General features: G+C 41.8%; 1 protein-coding gene across 1 annotated transcript in view; it reads right to left on the bottom strand.

Moving 5' to 3' along the window:
- The window catches only part of MBTPS2 (membrane bound transcription factor peptidase, site 2), a 55,170-nt gene that overhangs the window by 31,145 nt on the left and 1,389 nt on the right, over window positions 1–22,636 (bottom strand). Inside the window, exons 2-6 of the mRNA XM_075854046.1 lie at window positions 19,134–19,282; window positions 16,567–16,705; window positions 12,621–12,724; window positions 9,596–9,723; window positions 5,141–5,259 (exon numbers count right to left, since the gene is read on the bottom strand). Coding sequence (XP_075710161.1) covers window positions 5,141–5,259; window positions 9,596–9,723; window positions 12,621–12,724; window positions 16,567–16,705; window positions 19,134–19,282 — 639 coding nt within the window. The remainder of the gene's footprint in view (window positions 1–5,140; window positions 5,260–9,595; window positions 9,724–12,620; window positions 12,725–16,566; window positions 16,706–19,133; window positions 19,283–22,636) is intronic.

Below are 22,636 nucleotides of genomic sequence, written 5' to 3'. Positions count from 1 at the left end.
TGGCGTTATCTACAAGGGGGGCTGTATGGCGTTATCTACAGGTGGGCTGTATGGCGTTATCTACAGAGGGGGCTGTATAGCGCTAACGCCATACAGCCCTCCTTGTAGAGAACGCCATAAAGCCCCCCCTCTTTTGTTTAATGGCAGAGTGGGGAGATACCTCCCCGCTCTGCCGTAGTGTTCAGTGGTGTCGCGCTGTAGCAGCCATAGCGGCTGCTAGCGGAGCCTCCGGCCATGGTGGGGGCCCGTGCCGCTACGGCGGTAGTTACGCCACTGTTCCCACACTACAAAAATATACTGATGAACTCATAGTCTATAAAAACGGCCCTAGTGTGTGCCTTATATAAAATTAGATTGTGTTCCCTCAGCATATAACTGAACATAAGCAACGGGGGAAAACTAATAAGTGCTAAATTCTGGGACAATTGAATTTTAGAATCAAGATTCTACCCAAACCAATTTGTATATTATATAATGGGTAGAATGGATAATAATTCGCCAATCGAATATAACAGCTCTTTCATCTAGAGAAGTAAAGAAGCAAGAAGAAAACAGCAGGTTTTATAATGTAGCAGGTTTTTATGGGTAAAAGTGAAGGCAAAATGATATATAAGCACTCACAGGTCTTAAAGATAATAAACTGCTACATAATAACTTGCTTATCAAAGTCACATTATTGATCTACAGGATTGTATATACTCAAGCATTTCCTACTTCAACATGCAGTTCTTTAGGTAAGGCCAGAGAATTCTGCTGAAGAGTACGGATTATTAAAGAGGCTCTGTTACCACATTATAAGTGCCCTGCCCCCTATATAAGGAGATCGGCGCTATAATGTATGTGACAGTAATGCTTTTTATTTAGAAAAACGATCTATTTTAAACCACTTTATTAGCGATTTTTAGCTTTATGCTATTGAGTTTCTTAATGCCCAAGTGGGCGTGTTTTTACTGTCGACCAAGTGGGCGTTGTACAGAGGAGTGTATGACGCTGACCAATCAGTGACCAGTCAGCGGCATACACTCCTCTCCATTCATTTACATATCAGCATCGCGTTCTTACTAGAACACGATGTGCAGCCACCTCCAGCCTGGACGTCATGTGTATTCAGAATCCTGACACTTCTGAATCTTTTTTGTGAGATTTCCAGCAAGTCACGCGTAATCTCGCGAGATTATGATCTAAACGAGATTTCGTTTCCCTTGCTGGAAATCTCACAGAAAAGATTCAGAAGTGTCAGGATTCTGAATACACATGACGTCCAGGCTATCAGGATCTGGACGACTTGCTTGGCACATATACATTTGTTTCTAGTGAGTGCTGCTGCTTTCTGTTGCTATATATATATATATATATATATATATATATATATATATATATATATATATATATATATATATATATATATATAATTTCAGGTCACTGGCTGTTGTAAATTCCTGAATCATCCATTTTTAGTTATGTTAGGACTTTCATTTCTCTATTCTTACTACCAAGTTTTGTTGCATTGACATAATCATGTAATATGTAGGATTAAGTGTTCTCTTATTTCACATGTATTAGCATGTCTAATTTTGCTCATATGCGATCCTTAAAGTTGGCAGAGAACAGCATATGTGTACGTAGGAAAGGAGAACAGAACTAGACACTCTATAAATATAAGGACCCACGATGCACAAAACAAGGACCCTTCAATAAAATAATTAAACGTCACAATAATAAAGGTCTACCAAGTATGAATACATCATCATAATGCAGGACTAGATCTGCAGGTCAAGTAGAAATAGTGACCCCATGATGTGATCTACTGCTCTTGATTTTTAGAAAAATCTGATTACTAAAGCAGGATGAGCTGGGAAACAGCATGGCCGGACTACTGCCAAGATGCTTGCGGTCAGCACGATCACAGCCAAACCAGATCTAAAGTCAAAAGAAAGAACCACATTTTTCTTAGTATATTTTTACTACCGTTATAAAATTAGATTTGTTTTGTGAAAATAAAATGTAGACATAATATGTCTTCAAAGTTTCACATTTGTGGCTATTGGTGTGGAGACTTGTAGCTCCAGTTGTACTTTCCTGTCTGACATTGGGCATGGAAAGACGTTCCTGCAGATTAGGCGGTACATTTGCCATGGCAACCGTGCACGATTCACTAGCCGCAGCAATTGTAACGACCAGTATGCAGCAGTGTCTATCCACGCCAGATATCAGTTCGGGCAGGAAAGTATAACTGGAGCTACACTTTAAATGAATGTATAGAACAGGTAGGTTGTGACTTGATGGAACGAAGATATGACACTTTGCTCCAAGCCATTGCAAACATCAATTATTCATCCATAGCCAACCTGTATATGTATTTTCTAGAGTAACCCGGGGTATTCTCTACCTTCTTCACCTGCCCTTTCTGAATGAAAAACAAACATTCTATACAGTCATGCACCTATGAGCAGAAAACTTGACATGTAAACAGCACACGACGGGACTTGAAGGGGCTATCTATTAAAGATATTTATGACAAATCCAGCTGACACCCTGCTTTAACTTTGGGGTTCAGGGATTACTCTGATACTAGTAGCTTAACCCATTAAAGGCAACGGTCAATAGAGACCGGGGCATCTAAGCTGTTAAAAGAGGAGGGTGGCCGTTTCCGACAGCCCATCGGCTCTACGCAACGCAATCACTGGGTGGCAATGGTTGTCATGGCAGCCTGGGGGCATAATAAAGGCCCCCAGGTCTGCCAGCTTTGTGATCCTAAAAGGCCCCTACAATAGTATTGCAGTATATTGTGCAAGCGATCTAACGATTGCTGGATCAAGTCCCCTAGGGGGGCTAAAGAAAAAAGTAAAAAAAACTGTTCAATAAAGTTTTTTTAAATAAAAAAAACGTTTCCAATTTTTCCCCACAAACAATGCAAAAAACAAAAACAGAATTGGTATTGCCGCGTATATAAAGGTCTGAACAAATACATTATTTAACACGAACAGTGAATGCCGTAGAAGAAAAGAAAAAAAGAGACGCTCTTTGTAGCTGCTCTCCACTCTGACCAAGGGAAGAGGATCCTGAATAGGGGACCCCCTCTATTAATTCAGAATTCCTCTAGAAAAATGGGTTTTCTATCCTTTTAATTATGAAAACTGTTACAAATGAAAATGTAAGCCTTAGGGCCCCTTCACACGAACAACGTCCGTGTGCTGCGCGTGGAAATCACGCGCAGCACACGGACCCATTGATTTCAATGGGGCCGTTCACACATGCGTGAGTTTTCACGCAGCGAGTCCATTGCGTGAAACTCACTGCATGTGCTATATTGGTGCATTTCACGCACCTACGCACCCATTCCTTTTTCAGGAATCAATACTTGTAACGGCCAGTAAAAACTGATCTTGGCCGAGGACTCCCCGCACACAGCGCTACTTTGAGCACTGAGCCTGGGGAAGCCCCTGACAGCACTGTCCATATATGGACAGTAAAGTCAGGGCTCTCAACTATAGAGTCCCGAGGCCAGAGCATTGCAAGATCTCAGGCCGGGGACTCCTGTCTTGGGAAAGCCCTTGCTGTCAGGGGCTCTCTCTGACCCCGCCTGTAGATAGAACCCCCCCCCCCATGTGGATAGCACCACCCCCCCAGTAGATAGCACCACCTGTCTGTAGATAGCAACCTCCCCCCGTAGTTAGCACCACTGTAGCTCCCTGTAGGAGTGGAATCCTCAACGGACAGACCCCGATCTGGCCGGGGATTCCGCTCATGGAGAAGCCCCTGGCGTCGATATCCATATATGGAGAGTGATGTCAGGGGCTAATCCTGAAACTGAATCCCCGGCCAGAGGGATTCCGCTCCTACAGGGAGTTACAGTGGTACTATCTACTGGGGGGGGGGTGCTATCTACATGGGCACTGTGGCACTGTCACTATATGTGGGCACTGTGGCACTATCTGTAGTGGGCATAATGGCACTTTATATTTGGGCACAGGGGCACTTTATATCTGGGCACAGGGGCACTTTATATGTGGGTGCAGTGGTAGTATGTGGGCACTGGCCCTATGTGGACATTATCTACAGTGGGCACTATCTGCAGAGACATTGCAGCACTATCTACATGGGCACTGTGGTGTTTCCAGGGGGTTGAGGCAAAAAAAACCTCTGACAAATAAAAACCATCCTTTATTTTTTCTTTTTTTTCTTTAAATGACCATGAAAAACGGATGGCAAACGGTCATTAAAAACGGACAGACTGGAAATGGATGAAAACTTGTAGACACACTGATGCAAAATTGCCATGAAAAACTGACAGTTTATCAGTTTTTAATGGCCATTTTCTTTCACTGTCGTGTGAATATAGCCTTAGGGTACATTCACGTGTGAAAATATGTGAGGGACTCCATAGTTAAAAGCATTGACTTCACTGTCCATATATGGACAGTAATGTCAAGGGCTTCCCCAGGGGGTCAGTGCTCAAAGTAGCGCTGTGTCCGGTGAGTCCTCGGCCAGGATCAGTTTTTACCGGCCATTACAAGGTTTGATTCCTAAAAAACAGCCATTAAAAACTGATCCATTGAGTTCTATGGGAGCCTTGTCCTATTTTTTGACGGCCCGTATTCACGGGCCATTAAAAAAAAAAACGCCCGTGCGAATACACCCATATAACTCCATTGTTTTGAAAACGGCCATGTGAATGTAGCCTTATCCATAAAATGCTTTATAATCTATTGTTCCCCTGTGGCACTCAGGGCATCTAATCATTAAACAAACCAGTCAACCATATTGGCTTTAGTTACGATTATAGGCGCTCGGCACTACAGTCAGCTCTGTAACAATATCGCTGCCACACGTCTATTTAGAATAGACTTTTCTTTTCATTCTCAAGAAAGATTAACTGATGTTTGCTAAAAAATAAATTGCCGACATCTGTTGTAAAGGAAATCATTTGACTTTTGCCATGTGCAATGCATCCACTATACTTTTGTCGTAGCTTTCAAAAATGACTAATAATGTATGGAAAAGAAATGCCAAACACCAGTAAACTATTGTAGTGGTGGGTGATTCTGTTCAGCATATGACATATTCTAGTTACACAGGAACTATGAGGAGAAAAGCAAACAGTTCTATAGTTAATATAAGTATAGAAAAAAGTGAATACCTCCAAAACTTCCGTCACAAGGGCTCCAACACTCGTGTAATAAAATGGATACAGAATTGCAGGAAGTGGAAACAATATCAAGATGCCCAGGAGGCCGAGGATAAAATTGTGCCAGACTCCTGCAAAAATACACAATAATAATAATAAGAATGACAAAAAGTGTATATTAATATCATTTATCAATTAATATATGCAGCACATCAAAACTTCATATAATGTGTGAGAATATGCAGGCTGGAAGTAAATTAGGACTCACTATATGTCTCTTCAGGAGATCACGGATGCCATGTTGCTGGATGCATAGCCAAAAACAAAATCAACCCAATGTATGGCAAAACAACAAAACTAAATTCAGTACCTAGCATTTAAATTAATGCGGATGTCCAAAGAATGATATAACACTTTTGTCTTACCTGATAGCTCAAGCACAACATTAAAGTCAATGTAACATCCAACAGCTACAGAAGAGAGGAGAGGGGGAGGAGAGAGCGAAGACTATGCCCTTTTATGAATTCTGGGTGACTATGTGACTAAATGATTTTCATACCTGCTTAAAACGGCTACCCTAACATGGTCCTTGTAAACCTCGGTCCAGGAAGTAACTAAGTGATCTGTAGCATAACTTGGTGGCATAGGAGAAAAAACATAGCATGCAGACATAAGTCAAGGGTATGTGCAGAAGTTGTAAAATAAATCCGCCACTGTTTTTACCACAAGATCTGAATTTATTACACAGGATTGTGCAGAACGCCTTGAAGACACACTTACTACAAACTTAACCCCTTAAGGACTAATTTTGGCCTTAAGGCCAAATGGAACGTTTTTGTTTTTGCATTTCTTACATTATTTAGGTATTATTTTCTGGCAGTTTATTTTTTAGAATTGTAAAATTACTTTTTTTTTACCGTTCATAAAAGATGGCATAAAATTATTGTATGGCTCAAGTGGAGTACAGCTTTACCTAATCTGGATCCGTTTTTTAAAATTTTATTGACTCTTATTCAATAAAACCGATTTTATTTTTTCCGAATAGCTTTGTTATTTTTTGTAAATAATTTTATGATTTTTTGCTTTTTGATTTAGGGTACAGATAGCCGTACTTCTATGGCTAGGCGTTCAGGATTAGAGTCTCCTTCAATCCTAGCCGTTACTGTAGGAGTAGGTCTGTCAATCACAGCCGCACTCAAACCAGTCATTGCACGGGCACAGGTGTTTTACCTCACAGTGATCGCACGGGCACAGCCGTTTTACCTCACAGTGATCGCACGGGCACATGTATGGCATTGTAGGAAAATTACATCTCACCGAACACGTACATGTATATCATAGTGCGTTCAATCACATCGCAAAGACCATTCATGGTTGAGTGCCTCTATTTGCCATAGAAGTCATTTATATTGGGATATGTTTAAGGCAAGCGAATAACATTTATTTCTTAATAAGGAAGCCAGTGCCTGCAGATTTTCCTGATTTGTTGGGCTATATTCAGATATAGGTGCCAGCATGCTGGTATGTGTCCAGTACAAATACATATATAAAGCTCTATATATAATCTTTTATTGCAAGGATAGAAAAGGACATTTCATTAAGTAATTCGGGCAAAACTGGCCCCTAATAGATGGTGATCTGCACTTTATTATGACAGAAATACGACATATCCCTTAGGCCTCAAGATACTTTCAACGTGACTATATATACAGAGTTAGCATGCCATCTAGTGGACATGACTGTGCATTGCTAAAAATGACAAGATCCTGCAGGATTCTGTCATAATATAAAAAAAATACAGTGAGTAAGTAATTTATTCAGAACGCTCCCAATGGATTGCAGCACAGATTCTACAAGGCACCTGAAATGTGCAGCAGAGACGCTGGTTCATGGATACGTGATGGCAATACAAAACTATTGCAAATGATCTAGTGGTGCGAGCCATACTGCAATAACCAACAAAAAGGCCGGAAGGTGCGCGATTGATCGTGCCAAGTTCAGAGCATTTAAAGAGCTAGTGCAGAGAAACCCGAGTTCACCTTGACTCACTGGTATTTTTTACTGCGAGAATAGCACAGTCCATTATGTCAGTGGCGTCCGTTAAGATAAGTTGGGTTTGAGCAACTGTCATGGCTCCTTTATGAATGGAACCAAAGTGTGAACAAAGCCTAACATAACAGCTATAGGCAACAATGACACCTTTATTAGATACCAGGACATCAGCTTCATAGCACAGGATACATTTTATTTTATAGAGGTGGGTGTACCTGATAAATTGCTTACTCAGCGCATTTCTACTATTCAGATAACCGTTAAGGTCCTGAAAAACAAGGGCTCTTCACCGAGAAGCTGCATTCATGTATTTCCGAAACCAGCTGATCGCAGGGGATTTACCTTCCCGCTACAGCCGATTTTGGCCTTTCTAGCGTGGCAATTGTTTTTTTCACAAATCCGCCTTCCGAGCGACATAACTTTAAAGGGAACCTGTCACCAGCATTTCACCTATTGACTACTCACCCCTTGCTGGCCGCTGCTGTCAAAAGTTCATTGCCATTATCCCCTCTCCTAAACTCCTCCTCCGACCGTAAATAACGGTCTGCAAACATTTTGCGTCTTTTATGGTAATAATCCGGCAGTCTCGTTCATTCCTCTTCTTATGCCCAACCATCGCCAAAAACTGGCCTATCCTGAATGCGGTCAATCAAAATTAAGCTGTCACTCAAAAGTAAGGAGGCGGGGTTAACTCGGAAAGGCTTGTGGAATGAAGATCTGACTCTTATGCTCATTAGCATACGGCGCAGGAACAATAAAAAACTGAATACTAAAAAAGGTACAGAGTCTACATAGAAGATTAGGTTACATTAAAAAAAGATTTTTCACCCACTTCCACCAGGTATTGCTGGATTAATAGGTGAAATGCTGGTGAGTGGTTCCCTTTAATATTTTTTCCATTAACGCAGTCATGTGAGGGCTTGTTTTGTGCAGGACGTCTTGTATTTTCTAATGGCACCATTTAATGTAATCCTTAAACTTTTATTAAAAACATTTCTGGGGGAAGGAATGGAAAAAAACAAGTAAAATTTTTAATAGAACCATATTGGGTACATAACATTTTTTATTATTTTTTTTGGGTGCGGAAAGGAAAAACAATAAATTCCATTGTTTTTTTGGTTTTTTTTCTTTTTACATAGTTCACCGTGCAGTTTAAAGTATTTCTTATCTAACACATATTAAAAAAAAGTTGTTTTTATCTTAATTTATCTTAAACTTTATTTAGCTTTAATAATTTTTTATTCTCACTAAGGGACATCACAACGCGATCCTTTGACAGTTTTTATAATGCTTTGGTATACCTCAAAATGATTGCCTGTCAGACAGTCTATTACGATATGGATTTGGCATGACCTAATAGGCATACAGCCATGGCAGGCCTGAGGGCCTTTGTTAGTTCTCCAGCTGTCATAATAACCCATCGGCACCCTGCGATCGTGTCACGGGATGCCGATTAGAGGAGGCTCCCTCAGTCACCCTGTCTAACCACCTAGATGCCATGGTTGTTATTGACCACAGCATCTCAGGGGTTAAACGGCTGGGATCGGCGCTAACTGGGCCTGAGCCATCCTGTGGGCATAACTAAGCCCGTTTGCGGGAAATTATCACTAAAATAGATGTAGTTACGTCCACTTGCAGAAAGGTTTTACTGGGGGTTTTTGATAAATTTATATTGACTGCCTATCGTTAGACTAGGGCAACAATGTGTGAACTGTGGGCGTCCGACCAATCAGAAGAATCCCACAACCCCTACATTATAGACACAGAAGAGCTGCAATATATGCGGCTGTGCCTGGTACAACAGTGAAGGAGCTCCTGCTGAACAATGGTGGTCCCTGTTGAATTTCAAGATCCTTTGTTTCCCTGAACATTTATTTCAGGATAACCTTAGTCACGCAAGGGCTAATGATAACCTGCACATTAGAAAATTTTTTATGTGTCTCAAACATGTTACTTTTTGTCACAGTCTCTGAAATCAGATAAGATTGGCTTCACTTTACAGAAGTATCACTTACAGCCTGAACATAAATTCCACATCCTCACTCCCAAGAAAAGAATGTAGTATCATCCCTAAGACCCAGTCCATACATAGTTTTTTTTACACGGATTTTGATGCGGAAACCGCGTCGGAATCAGCAATAAAAAAAACGTCCGAAACCGCCTCCCATTGATTTCAATGGGAGGCGGAGGTGTTTTTTTACGCGGCGGTTTTTAGCAGCTCTCAGTAAAAAAAAAAAAGTGGCATGCTCTATCTTGCCACAGTTCCGCCTTTGACCTCCCATTGAAATCACCGTTTTTTGTAGCTCAATGGCCGCGGGCAAAAAACAAAAATTTCGGCCAGAATTTGCAGGCAGATTTTTCTCAACAGGGCCTTATACCAATAATGACTTATGTAAACAGATGAAGGTCATTTACCTGCGCAAAATATCCGCAACTGCTGAACAGGTGAAACCAGCTGGAGGTGTGTGGTAAAAAGATCAACAAATGCCCCAGGGTATACGACAAATATGAACATGCCAAACCCATTAAATCGCACAGTTTCCCTGTAAATAAAATAGAATATTACAAAATAGTGATATACGGGAATATTTCATACATAAAACCGGGTACTTTGAATAAGGTTCAGTTCACATCTTGTTTTTCAGGCACGTCAGAGGTATACGCTTTTCTATACAGTAAAAAAAAAAAGTTAGTTGACGCATACCAACTCAGTGCATGCAAAGGGACACTTTTTTCGCATAGGGGGCTATGGGCATGTCGGGGCATATGTCAGGGAAAACTCATATACCTCCAAAGTGCCTGAAAAACAAGATGGGAACGGAGCTTAATTCCTGAAAACTATTCAGGAAACACATTGAAAACATAGATTGCTGCCGGAACCCCCACAGTAAATGAACCTCAAAACTAAGAAACACAACAATTGGAATAGCTCATTTTTAGAATTAATGTTTTAACGGTGAAAATTTACCATTACAAATATAAAGGGAACCTGTCAGCAGATTAATGGTGCCCTAACATGAAATACTGTCCGCCTCCCTCGTTATAAAGAACTACGTTTTACTATGAAACGCTGCAGTGTTAAAACACAACTTTATTGTCAAGTATGAAAAATTCTGTAAACGGAAATCCTCACATTACCACTGAAAAAAGGCCATACTTACAAATGGACACAGACAGGTCAGAAACGACGATGGAGAGTGAGCAGGTGCATTAAATAATAATAGCCACTCCCACTAGTCTTGAGGGGAGTGGCGTGTGGTGCATGGGATGTGTAGACATCTCATTGTTCCAGCCCAGCTTCTTTCACTGCACAATCACACTGTGCTGGGGATCACGCTGTGCTGGAACAATGAGAAGTGTATGACGCTGATTGGTCACTGATTGGTCAGAATCATACACTCCTCTGGACAACGCCCACTTGGTCAAAAGTAAAAACACGCCCAGTTGGTCTTTAAGAAACTAATTAGCATAAATCTATAATTGCTCATAACTTGCTCAAAAATTATAGTTTTTCAAAATAAAAACCACTGCTGTTATCTACATTACAGCGCCGATCAGACTATGTAGGAGATCAGGCACTTATAATGTGGTGACAGAGCCACTTTAAGTGTAATACTGATTCTTGGCAAATACAGTACAATTCCTGTAATCCGGCATCAATGGAATTTGATAGGTGCCGGATTATGAGATATTCTGGATCATTGGACAGATATAGAAAAGTATATAATGCTCTTTTTAAGGTAAATAGCCCCCCATGAAGAAATACCAAGATAAAATGTGGACATAAAATCTGCTATTATAACTTTGTTTTTGTTAACTCTGCTCTGCCATTTCACATTATACCGCAGTTCTGTGCTCGTAGCAAGTGTCGAATGATCAGACTTTCTGTATTAATGCATGCCAGGTATTGAATTTTTTTTCAATATTTCATGTTGTTTGCTCCATTCATTCACATAACTGCTTTCAAAATTCTTCTGGTTGTCCTTGGAAACAGACTCCGTTCTGAAGTCAGACGTAACCCAACCAGTGGTTAACTGCCACCTGCATTCCCAAAATGCACTGCTCCCTGGTAAGTTTTCTCACTAAGTTAAATCAGTCAAAAACAATGCAATGAACTCAGTCAGGGAATACAAAGGAAAAATGAAATAATTGCCCTTGGCAACCGGAATCCTCCTCTTATTTTTCAGAGGCCTTTTGGAAAATGAAAGCAGCAATCTGATTGGATCTATATTACTATCCGCTATTATGCTGTTTATTTTTAATAGACACAAAATAGTGTGTCCGTTATACATACATATATATATATATATATATATATATATATATATATATATATATATATATGATGCAGTTATGTTAAGGAGTTTTATGGGGGGGGTTGCTAAGAATAGGCCATCAATGTGTGTTTTTGGTGGGGGTCTAACCCCTGGTATCCCCTATAAGTAGCAGGTGCTACCTGGTTTTCATTTTTATTCAGGTACTGCGGTGTGTCGGAACATGTTATTGCGCCTTCTACTACAGCTCAGCACAATCCATTTCAGGCACGGTCGCATGTAGGGATGTGCCGCAGCGTCTGGTTAAACATTAAAGGGGCCTTGGCACTCACTGGAGTTTTCTCCAGATCAATGCGTATCCCAGGAAAATCCAGAAGGGAGACAATTTGGGAAATTTATCAAATTAGTGCAAAGAAAAGTAAAGCTATTGCCCCTAGCAACCAATCAAGTAGCAGTTTTATTTATTTATAAAAATAAATTTTTTAAAAAAAGGGCCTCTAAAATATTTACTGGAATGTGTTTGCTTGTTCTGGGCAACTGCTCGAACTTTGCACCAGTTTTGATAAATCACCTCTCGTGTCTCCTGTTCGTCGACCTTTTGTTAAGGGGTTGCCCAATCAATGGGCACCACGTAACACTACTTTGTCCGTCCTGGCTGGGGGATTCAACAGCCAAACTTGTTATACTCATTTAGAAAAGTGGTTGTCGTGATGGTACCGACCCCTTAAATTCCCATATCAGCATTAAAAAAATAAAACATTTACTTACCCAGCACTCAACACTCCAGCGCTGGGGATGGGCAGCCATGTCGAACTGCCAATTGCAAGGGAAAAATGCTGGTGCCGCTATGTGCTTCCAACACCTCTGTTGACCTTACTTGCGATGGAAAATTTTGCTTTTACTGGCGCCTCCATTTGATATTTCTACTGTATTATTTTCCGTAAAACAAGCTGTCATTTTAAAGAAATGTCTAAACAGAACGTGTAATGAGACGATCATAATGGAGAATCATCCAATTCTTGAAGAGACAGCTATTATACGGCCAGGTACAGTATTAATATTTCATCCTTTGTGCACTGCTGTCCAGTTATACCCTTTAAATATTCATGTGAATATAAAATGCAGCTTCTACAATGCCGGACATAAAAAGAAGAAGATCAGATTACCTGACGGCTGCCACTCCATGCCCGACCTCATGTATGACACCACTGATGAAGATCGCAGAGAAGAAGTATGTCAGCTGGCTGATGGGCAGGTTTACACCAGGCACCTGTTCAAGTTGGCATGGAGACAATTATAAAACATGAGATCCACAGACACCCCAACACATACAGTATACTGGCAGCTGCACAGACAAAAGGATGGCCATTGACTAGGTTGCACTCATATAGGAATCTAATTATGTACTATATGGCATCTCTTTGCATTCACATTATCCCCATTGAATAGGGCTAATCTGCACGCAGAAATTTGGATAGTTTTACTATAAAGCCGTGGCAGAAATCCGAGGCTCGGCATCGGGTTGGTTTCTGCCATGGATTCTCAGCCAGTTAAACGTATGATTTTTCCTCTGGAAAAATCAGTGGTGTGAACATAGCATTAAATTATATTTTTGAAACAAAGAAACATAAACGCTTGTATAAAAGTATAAAGTGACTTTTGCGGATTGCTCATGCCTTATGCTTTATTTTTTTGCTTTCCTCTGTATCAATAGGGGGAAACTAGCATTTCTCCAAAGGTAGGATTTCATCAATCAGACATTAATGGCACATCCTGTAATTATGCCTTCAAGATAGGAATTTTAAAAAAAACAAAAAAAAAACTTTAACCCCGAAAATGACCAAAAAAAAAAAAAACACAACAAGCACCTGTTGTATCATTCTATAGGGGCTTCTACAAACGTCTGAAAGCAAACTCATGTGTGTACAGGGGGTTTTACACTGGACGATTATCGGGCAGACGAGTGTTCTAGGGATGCTCGTTGCCGATAATTGCCCTGTGTAAACAGGGGAACGATCAGAAGATGAATGAGCAAACGCTCGATCATCTGCTGGTTGTATCGTTTTAAAAAAGTGAAATATTATCGTTGTCGGCAGCGCATCTCCCTGTGTAAATAAGGAGACGCGCAGCTGACATGATAATAATGTATGGGGGACGAGTGATCGGAGGAACGACCGCTCATCCCCATCCATAGCTCCGTGTGACAGGAGCAATCGAGCACCGCTCAACGATGTCTCGTTGATCGGCGCTCGCTGCATCGGCCGCTTATCGGCCGGTGTAATAGAGCCTTAAGACCGGAGCTTATAAAAGAGACAGGTGTTTGTTTTGCTTGATGTTATTTGCAGTCAGAGGTTTCTAATAGCTACAAATCTATTGGTATCAGGAAAAGGGAGAAGGAGTGGGAGATGATAAAAAAATAAAATAAAACCCCCACAAAAAAAAAATAAGGCTTTGTTCAAGAGGCTCTGTCACCACATTATAAGTGCCCTATCTCCTACATAAGGAGATCGGCGCTATAATGTAGGTGACAGTAGTGCTTTTTATTTTAAAAAACTATCTGTTTTCACCACTTTATTAGCGATTTTAGATTTATGCTAATGAGTTGCTTAATGCCCAAGTGGGCGTGTGTTTTTACTAGACCAAGTGGGCGTTGTACAGAGGAGTGTATGACGCTGACCAATCAGTAACCAATCAGCGTTATACACTTCTCTCCATTCATTTAGTCAGCGCATAGGGATCCTTTTAGATCCCTTATGTAGGAGATAGGGCACTTATAACGTGGTGACAGAGCCTCTTTCAGATTTGCGTTGGGGTCCCATTCTGACGTTACGTCAGAGCTTTTCATTAGAACGGGACCCTGAACAGACACAAAGTGATTTCAATGGTGACGGATCTGGTGTCCATGGTTTCCATTTGTCTCTGTTGTGCACTGGACCCGTCGTTTTGCCGTAAGCAATAGCGTAGTCGACTTGAAATCAATGGTGATGGAAACGGAAACCTCTGGTTTGTGTCTAATCAGGGTCCCATTCTGATGTAAAGCCCTGACGGAACATCAGAGCGGGACTCCAACGCAGTTGTGAACAAAGCCTAAACTATTTTTTTTTACTCTTTTCAAATTGCAATACAAATAATAGGAGGATATCTGACTAAGGGATTTATTTTGTTCTCAATTTTTTAACTTTACTGAAATTGCATTTTAGTTGTAAGGATCCAGATGGCGACTAAAATAGCCACAAATATGTTCAAAAATATAAATTGGATTCTTCTTAGACTTGGGAGCCCAAATGATTTATGTTGAGCCTGGAGCACTGCTGCAAAAACACACATTTAGAACATCTGCAGCCATCACTAGAGGGAGCTTACTGCATACAGTGTAATTAAGGAGTTAAATGTATAACAATGTGCAGCACCCTCTAGTGGTGGCAGAAGGTACCCACAATAGAGCACAATGGGGCAGATTTAACTACTGTATCTGGGTCTAGAAAAATGCGCCAATTGGCACAATTTTGATGTTTGCACCTCACTAGACACTTTTTAAAAGCGTCTAACAGGTCATGCAAGATGCGCCAAAATTATTATGCAGCATGTACCACTGTGATAAATTTGACTCTTTTTGTGACTGCCTAATCTGAATTTACGCTAACTATTAGACAGCATTAGTAAATGTGGGCTAATGTTTTCTGTAAATTGTTTGCTTAATCAGTCCACAGTCTAGTGTAAACGCTGAGGTCCGTCAGTCCACGGTCTAGTGTAAACGCTGCGGTCCGTCAGTCCACGGTCTAGTGTAAACGCTGCGGTCCGTCAGTCCACGGTCTAGTGTAAACGCTGCGGTCCGTCAGTCCACGGTCTAGTGTAAACGCTGCGGTACGTCAGTCCACGGTCTAGTGTAAACGCTGCGGTCCGTCAGTCCACGGTCTAGTGTAAACGCTGCGGTCCGTCAGTCCACAGTCTAGTGTAAACGCTGCGGTCCGTCAGTCCACGGTCTAGTGTAAACGCTGCGGTCCGTCAGTCCACAGTCTAGTGTAAACGCTGCGATCCGTCAGTCCACAGTTTAGTGTAAACGCTGCGGTCCGTCAGTCCACAGTCTAGTGTAAACGCTGCGGTCCGTCAGTCCACAGTCTAGTGTAAACGCTGCGGTCCGTCAGTCCACGGTCTAGTGTAAACGCTGCGGTCCGTCAGTCCACGGTCTAGTGTAAACGCTGCGGTCCATCAGTCCACAGTCTAGTGTAAATGCTGCGGTCCGTCAGTCCACGGTCTAGTGAAAATGCCGCAGTCAGTCCATAGTCTAGTGTAAACGCTAGGGCAGCACGGTAGCTCAGTGGTTAGCACTGTTGCCTTGCAGCGCTGGGGTCCTGGGTTCAAATCCAACCAGGGACAACAGGAGTTTGTATGTTCTCCCTGTGTTTGCGTGGGTTTCCTCCGGGTACTCCGGTTTCCTCCCACAACCCAAAAACATACAAATGGGGAATTTAGATTGTGAGCCCCAATGGGGACAGTAAAAAGAGGACTCTGTACAGCGCTGCGTAATATGTTGGCGCTATATAAGTAACTCAAATAAATAAATAAACGCTGCCACCGGTCAGTCCACAATCCTGGAGCCGTCAGCTGTAACTATGCCATCCTGTTCTGATCAGGTTGTTATCCACAGTAACGCTATGTAGCTTGTTCAAATTGTCTAAAGATGATGGGACGACATATATTATGCGATTGGTGACATTTAACTATATGTACAACACTTCATAGTAACTTTTGGAGAAGAATGACTGAAGTATAGCCGCAAAATACACTTTAGAAAAGCAGAGCAATACTTAGCCCTTGTGAAATGTCAGACAACTCTCTATGAAATGTCACAGATGAGAGATACAATTGTATTGATATTTTACAGCCCAACAACTCAACTCGGCATACAAATGTGATCATTGACAACTGGCAACATCTGGGCATTTAAGGGTAGAATAGATATCGCTGCAGATAACCCGGATAATGCAAGTGATTATGTTTTCCCAGGTGAGAACTGGGATATACAAATGTTGTTGAACGCAAGCAAACGGTAAGGCTACTTGTAATCGGGGAATGTCATCAACCTTAATTTTACTTTTAATCATTACTGACCACAACTTGCAGCATGCGATCATTCTGAGGCCCCGGGGTCTCTGCCATCATCTGATGTAAAGTCTGAATCAGTGTCCTCCCCAGTAGAATCATAGATCCAAACATCGCCAGGATTCCAAACACCATGCCCAAGCTGAACCTGCGGAGTAAGAGGGAGAATATGTAGTTAGCCCCTGTAGCATGCCGAGATGTGGCACTAGCACATATTCCCATACAAACTCACTGCATGTCCTATTCTTGTGCGTTTTTTGCTCATCACGCACCCATTGAAGTCTATGGGTGCGTGAAATAAAACGGACAGCACACAGACGTCATCCGTGTGTGATTCACGCAACAGTTGCTAAAGAAATGATGAGGGTAAAAAACAAATCCTTCATGTTATTTTGCTGACGTAAAAAACGTGACATACGCCCATGAAAAACGCAGAGACGCACTCTACACGGATGTCACACGGAACTCCAAAGCAAGAAAAATGCGGCGTTCTTTACGCACCAAAACGGACACGTTCGTGTGAATAAAGCCGAACTGTACACGGAAACTGCACAGCGGGTGGCCAGGACGCCGCTGTGCAGTGAAAAACAGCGAAAGAGTCACAGCGCTAAATCAGTGCTGAGGCCCCTTCATTCTCCGGATCATTAAGTCCCATAGGTCAGACTCCCAATAATCATAAACTTATGGCATATCCTAGTGATAAGCATTCAATATATTAGATGGGAATACCCCTTTAATTCCTCATCATTTTTAGGATTTCTGCTTGCTGTAAGTGAATGGGAGCATTTTTTTACTTTTAGAGGCTGAAAATCAGTACAAACCCAATACTTCCCACAGCTGTATCCAGTCCGATGAATCCTGTTACATTTTACCTACACTTATACATTGTAGAAAATGATCCGGACAGGAGCAACATTTGCTCACAGAGAATTGCACCTTTTCTAGTCTGAGGGCCACATTGTCAGATTGTACAACTCCCAAGAGCCGCAATATAACTTAAAGGAGTATTCACCATCGGGGACTCCCAGCCATCTCCTGTTCTGCACTCCCGAGAGGAGGAGACAAGGTGGAACCCTCACCCATCAAACATTTACATTTCATAAATATCTCTGATGGAAATACCCCTCCAGCGCTAATTCACTGTGTTATTCCTGTTACAGTACATGTCACGGCGAGAACACCAAAGATGACAGTCATGCTCTACCCACTAAGGCAGGCACCACGCATAATAATACAGGAATCGTTTTGCCTGCATTTTTCCTTTAAGTTGCTTAGAATAATGTAACATTTTACAGCACCATGGGGCCCCCCCATTACTGCCAGTCAAACAAAGCCCCCCATATTTACTTGCCTGTCCCTGCTCCCACGTTGCGTGCCTCTCCTTTTCCTTCTGACATGGGAGATACATGCGAGCAGCCACCAGAGGGTGTTCACAAGTATCTTCCATGACCTGCATTGAAATCCGTGTAGGGACGAGTAGACTGAGCTACAATCAAAAAATGCCACTCGTTTTCATGTCTTTATGTACTATGGCAACACAAAAAAGCACGTCTGTGTTTTGATGGTTGGGGAACGCGCAGAATGGCATGCGGCCCGTGGGATGTGCACCCCTGGCCTAGACCAGTGGTGGCCAACACGACATATTCTGGGGGACTCTATGCGGCCTTTTACTCCATCAAAGGGCTACACATTACATTTCTCTGGTGTTCAGTCAGGGGTAGGCACACACGTATAACTTTTTATGCAGCTGTGTTATTACTTGGATATTTCTCTGTATATTTTATTTAAAAACTTGTGTGGTTTGGTTTGGTTAAGGCCTCATTCCCACTTCAGCTTTTTTCTTCAGGGTGCTATCCGTTTTTTTACTGATAGCACCCTGACACATACATTTCTATGGGGCCATGCGCACTTTCGTTGTTTCAATGGAACCGTGCGGCCATTCTGTCAAAAATAGGACACGTCCGTTTTTGACGGAACAGTCTCGGCCTCTTCATTGAGTTGGTCAATGAAACAACGGACTGCACACGGAAGCCATCCATGTGCGGTCCGTGTTTCACGGATCCGTCATTAGCGGCTTTCCAACGGCCGACGGGTGTGTGCATGCGGCCTAAAAACATCTTCTGAGCCTTTTCTTGTTTATGGCAAAATTCATAAAGGGGGAAAACAAAACAACAAGCAAAAGGCCCACACATAGATACATAAACATACACAGAGCACAACTATTAGGGATGGGAAAGATTCCCATAACAGAAGAGAAAGCAGAGTAGCTCTACTGTTCTTTACGGTTGGGCAGAGCCCTTACTTAGCCATATGTATGTGCCTCCCCCTGGAAGCTGCACATCAGGCATATAAGGGCTTGGGAATAGGATCCCGCAGAGCGTCTGCAGGTTCCCGCGACAAGATCAGCTGATTGCCGCGGGTTTCTGGTTTGCGCTATGGCTTGTAATTGATAACAATAAAATCTAAGCAAACAAATGAAAACTTTGCTAAGAGAAGAAAAAAAAATACAATGTTATTTGAACCTTTAAAATGAAACAATTAAAAATATAACAAGCCCTATTATTACAGACGCTCACCATATATACAAGAAGTACGGCTTACATCTTCCCCACTTATAAAATAGTCGGTTGAAAATAGTGGTTTGCCAGCGGATGTGAAACGGCGCGATGCTCAGTCCATGTGTAGACAGCCATTCTTCATACGTTTTCTTGTACGTTTTTGAGGACTACCGAAAAAAATAAAATCAAAATAATTTATATCACTAAAAGGAAAGTACCTTAGATTAATTTGTACTGATTAAAATATTGATTTGTATTGTAATTAGTATCTATATTTTAATTAAAAGGAAAATACTTTTATCAATACATCATTTCACTAAACACACGGACCAAAATATTCTAAGGGTGAGGCGCAAAGTTCTATAGAGCGGATAACCATGACTTGAGGCTAGACTATACTTTATACTGGCTTACATATAGCCGGTGTGCTTTTTGATCAATAGCGATCGGTCAGCTGACGGTTATCAGTCCAGGTGGTCCCATTAAAATTCCCTCTTCTGAGCAACAGAGGAGAAGAGCCCCTGTGTCTCGCCCTCTATCAGACAGAATGGAAAGCCAATACAAAGAACAGCTCTAAGGGTATGTTCACACGATGAGAGGCATTTACGTGTGAAAAGACAGACTGTTAACAGCTGCCTCGTTTCACACGTAAATGCTCCTCCTCGCATTTTGTGAGGCGTCTGAGACGCTCATAAATCTTGAGCTGTGCTTCATTGAGTTCAATGAAGAACAGCTCAAATTACGTGGCAAAGAAGTGCCCTGCACATCTTTGCCGAGGCAGTCCATTTACGCGTCGTCGTTTGACAGCTGTCAAACGACGACGCGTAAATTACAGGTCGTCTGCACAATACGTCGGCAAACCCATTCAAATGAATGGGCAGATGTTTGCCGACGTATTGTAGCCCTATTTTCAGGCGTAAAATGAGGCATAATACGCCTCGTTTACACCTGAAAATAGGTAGTGTGAACGCAGCCTTAGTCTGGAGGACCCAATGGTTAGCGATTTTGCAAGTAATACCGCAGTTTATCCCGCAGAACCATTAACATTGGATTGTCCTTACCCTCAATTACAAAAACAGCAGGTTGAATTCAGTGATCAGGGTGTAATATGCTGCAGGGAAATTAGAACTTGCCTCTCCTTCCCTCAGCCATGACAGCTGATTTCGGGAAATCCCAGTGGTAGGATCCCTGCAATCATTTTATCCTTAATAAAAAAGGGTCATCCAAACAAACCGAACATGCATGTTATTTCCGTAGAGAAGGAGAGATAAGCACCTGTCAATGCAAATACATCTGAAACCGCTTATCTCCAAGGAACAATGCTCAGATCAGAAAAATAAACACTCATGGATCCAAGTGTCCTCACCAGCAGGATTCAGATGAAGGTCCTACAGACATTGGATTGCTGCCATGCGATGCTGAAGTTGGTTTCTTATTGAGTAGTTTCGTATTCACCTTTTCAGTATTTTTGTTTTTTTAAGAATATATTAAAGGAAAAACTTATATTAATAATAAAATATGTTGCACTGATCTGCCAGAGGTGAAAACAGCCTAAAAACAAAAAGAGCTGGAACAAAAATGGGCATAAAAGTGGGCACTACAAAGTGTGACTTATAGGGTTAAAAGACTTTGGGCCACTCATTTTCACACAGAGGGGAATGTCCCGCATAAAAGTCAGAGTTCAGCCTGGCCCGAACATGTTCTGGGCATGAAAGCTGGTATCAAAGTGGTTAGACGGACACTTTTTCCAGATTTGTATAAGTAACTGATGTTTTTGAAGGGTTAAATGACTTTGGGCCACACATTTCTCACTGCCAACATACAGAGAGGAATGTCCCCTATCAAAATCAGTCGAGATCAGCCTGGCCCAAACAGGTTCTGTGCATGAAAGCTGGCATCGAAGTGGGCAAATTGACACTTTTTCCAGATTTGATTAAAGAGGCTCTGTCACCAGATTATAAGTGTCACATAATATGATCGGTGCTGTAATGTAGAGAACAGCAGTGGTATTTATTTTGAAAAACTATCATTTTTGAGCAAGTTATGAACAATTTTAGACTTATGCTAATTCGTTTCTTAATAGACAACTGGGCGGTGTAAAGAGAAGTGTATGACGCTGACCAATCAGCGTCATACACTTCTCTTCATTCATGTTCAGCTGTGCTCACAGCACAGCGTGATCTCGCGAGATCACGCTGTGCTGTCACTTACTCCCACATTAACTTTACAGAAGGGACTTGAGAGTGAATAGACTTCACCTCCAGCCAAGATGCGATATCTATTGATACTCCCGACACTTCGGTAAAGTTTGTGCGGGACTCACGCTGTGCTGTGAGTAAGTCCGAGATCATGAGATCACCTTGTGCTGTGAGTACAGCTAAACATGAATGGAGAGAAGTGTATGATACTGATTGGTCACTGATTGATCAGCGTCATACACTCCTCTGTACAACACCCAGTTGGTCATTAAGAAACTAATTAGCATAAATCTAACATTGTTCATAACTTGGTCAAAAATGATCGTTTTACAGCACCGATCTTCTTATGTAGAAGATAGGGCACTTATAATGTGGTGACAGAGCCTCTTTAAAGAGGCTCTGTCACCACATTATAAGTGCCCTATCTCCTACATAAGGAGATCGGCGCTATAATGTAGGTGACAGCAGTGCTTTTTATTTAAAAAAACCGATCTGTTTTCAACACTTTATTAGTGATTTTAGATTTACGCTAATGAGTTGCTTAATGCCCAAGCGGGTGTATTTTTATTTTACACCAAGTGGGCGTTGTACATCATTATCTGTTTAATAATTGTGACTGGAAGTTTTGACGAGCCTCTAACCCAAATGTTATCGAAGTCTTACCCCTTCAAAACTAAAAGTCTGTTCACATGTGTATCGGACACTCATTGAAGAGGATCTGTCACCAGTTCTAAGTATCCAAATGCCATATCTCATCTGACGTCCCCCTAAGGCTTTGTTCACATCTGCGCCAGGGCTCCGTTTAGGCGTTCCATCTGAGCTTTCCGTCAGAATGGAACCCTGACTGAAACAAATAGAAACCATAGGTTTCAATGGTGACGCATCCGGTGCAAATGGTTTCCGCCTGTCTCTGTTGGTAAAGGGTCTTGCCGTTTTGATGGAATCAATACCGTAGTCTACTGCACTATTCATCCCGTCAAAATGACGGAACCCTTGCACAACGGAGACAAACTGAAACCTTTGGCACTGGATCCGTCACCATTTAAATCAATGGTGATGGAAACGGAAGCGTATGGTTTTCATTTGTTTCTGTCAGGGCTCCGTTCCGACGGAAAGCTCAGAAGGAACGTCAGAATGGAGCCCTAGCGCAGTTGTGAACGAAGCCTAAGTTATAGAAAGCCACGGGGGCGGTAACAATATTCTTTCTCCTGGGGCGGTGTTTCGGTGTGCAGAGAGAGAATATTGCTACCACCCCATGCCTAGTATAGCCTAACACCAAAATGCTAGAATATCAGATGAGATATGGCATTTGGTTACTTAAAA

The sequence above is a fragment of the Rhinoderma darwinii genome, chromosome 2, assembly GCF_050947455.1.
Source record: "Rhinoderma darwinii isolate aRhiDar2 chromosome 2, aRhiDar2.hap1, whole genome shotgun sequence".
Lineage (NCBI taxonomy): Eukaryota > Metazoa > Chordata > Amphibia > Anura > Rhinodermatidae > Rhinoderma > Rhinoderma darwinii.
The sequence above is the reverse complement of the archived record's forward strand: the minus strand, read 5'-3'. Positions and strand labels throughout refer to the sequence as shown.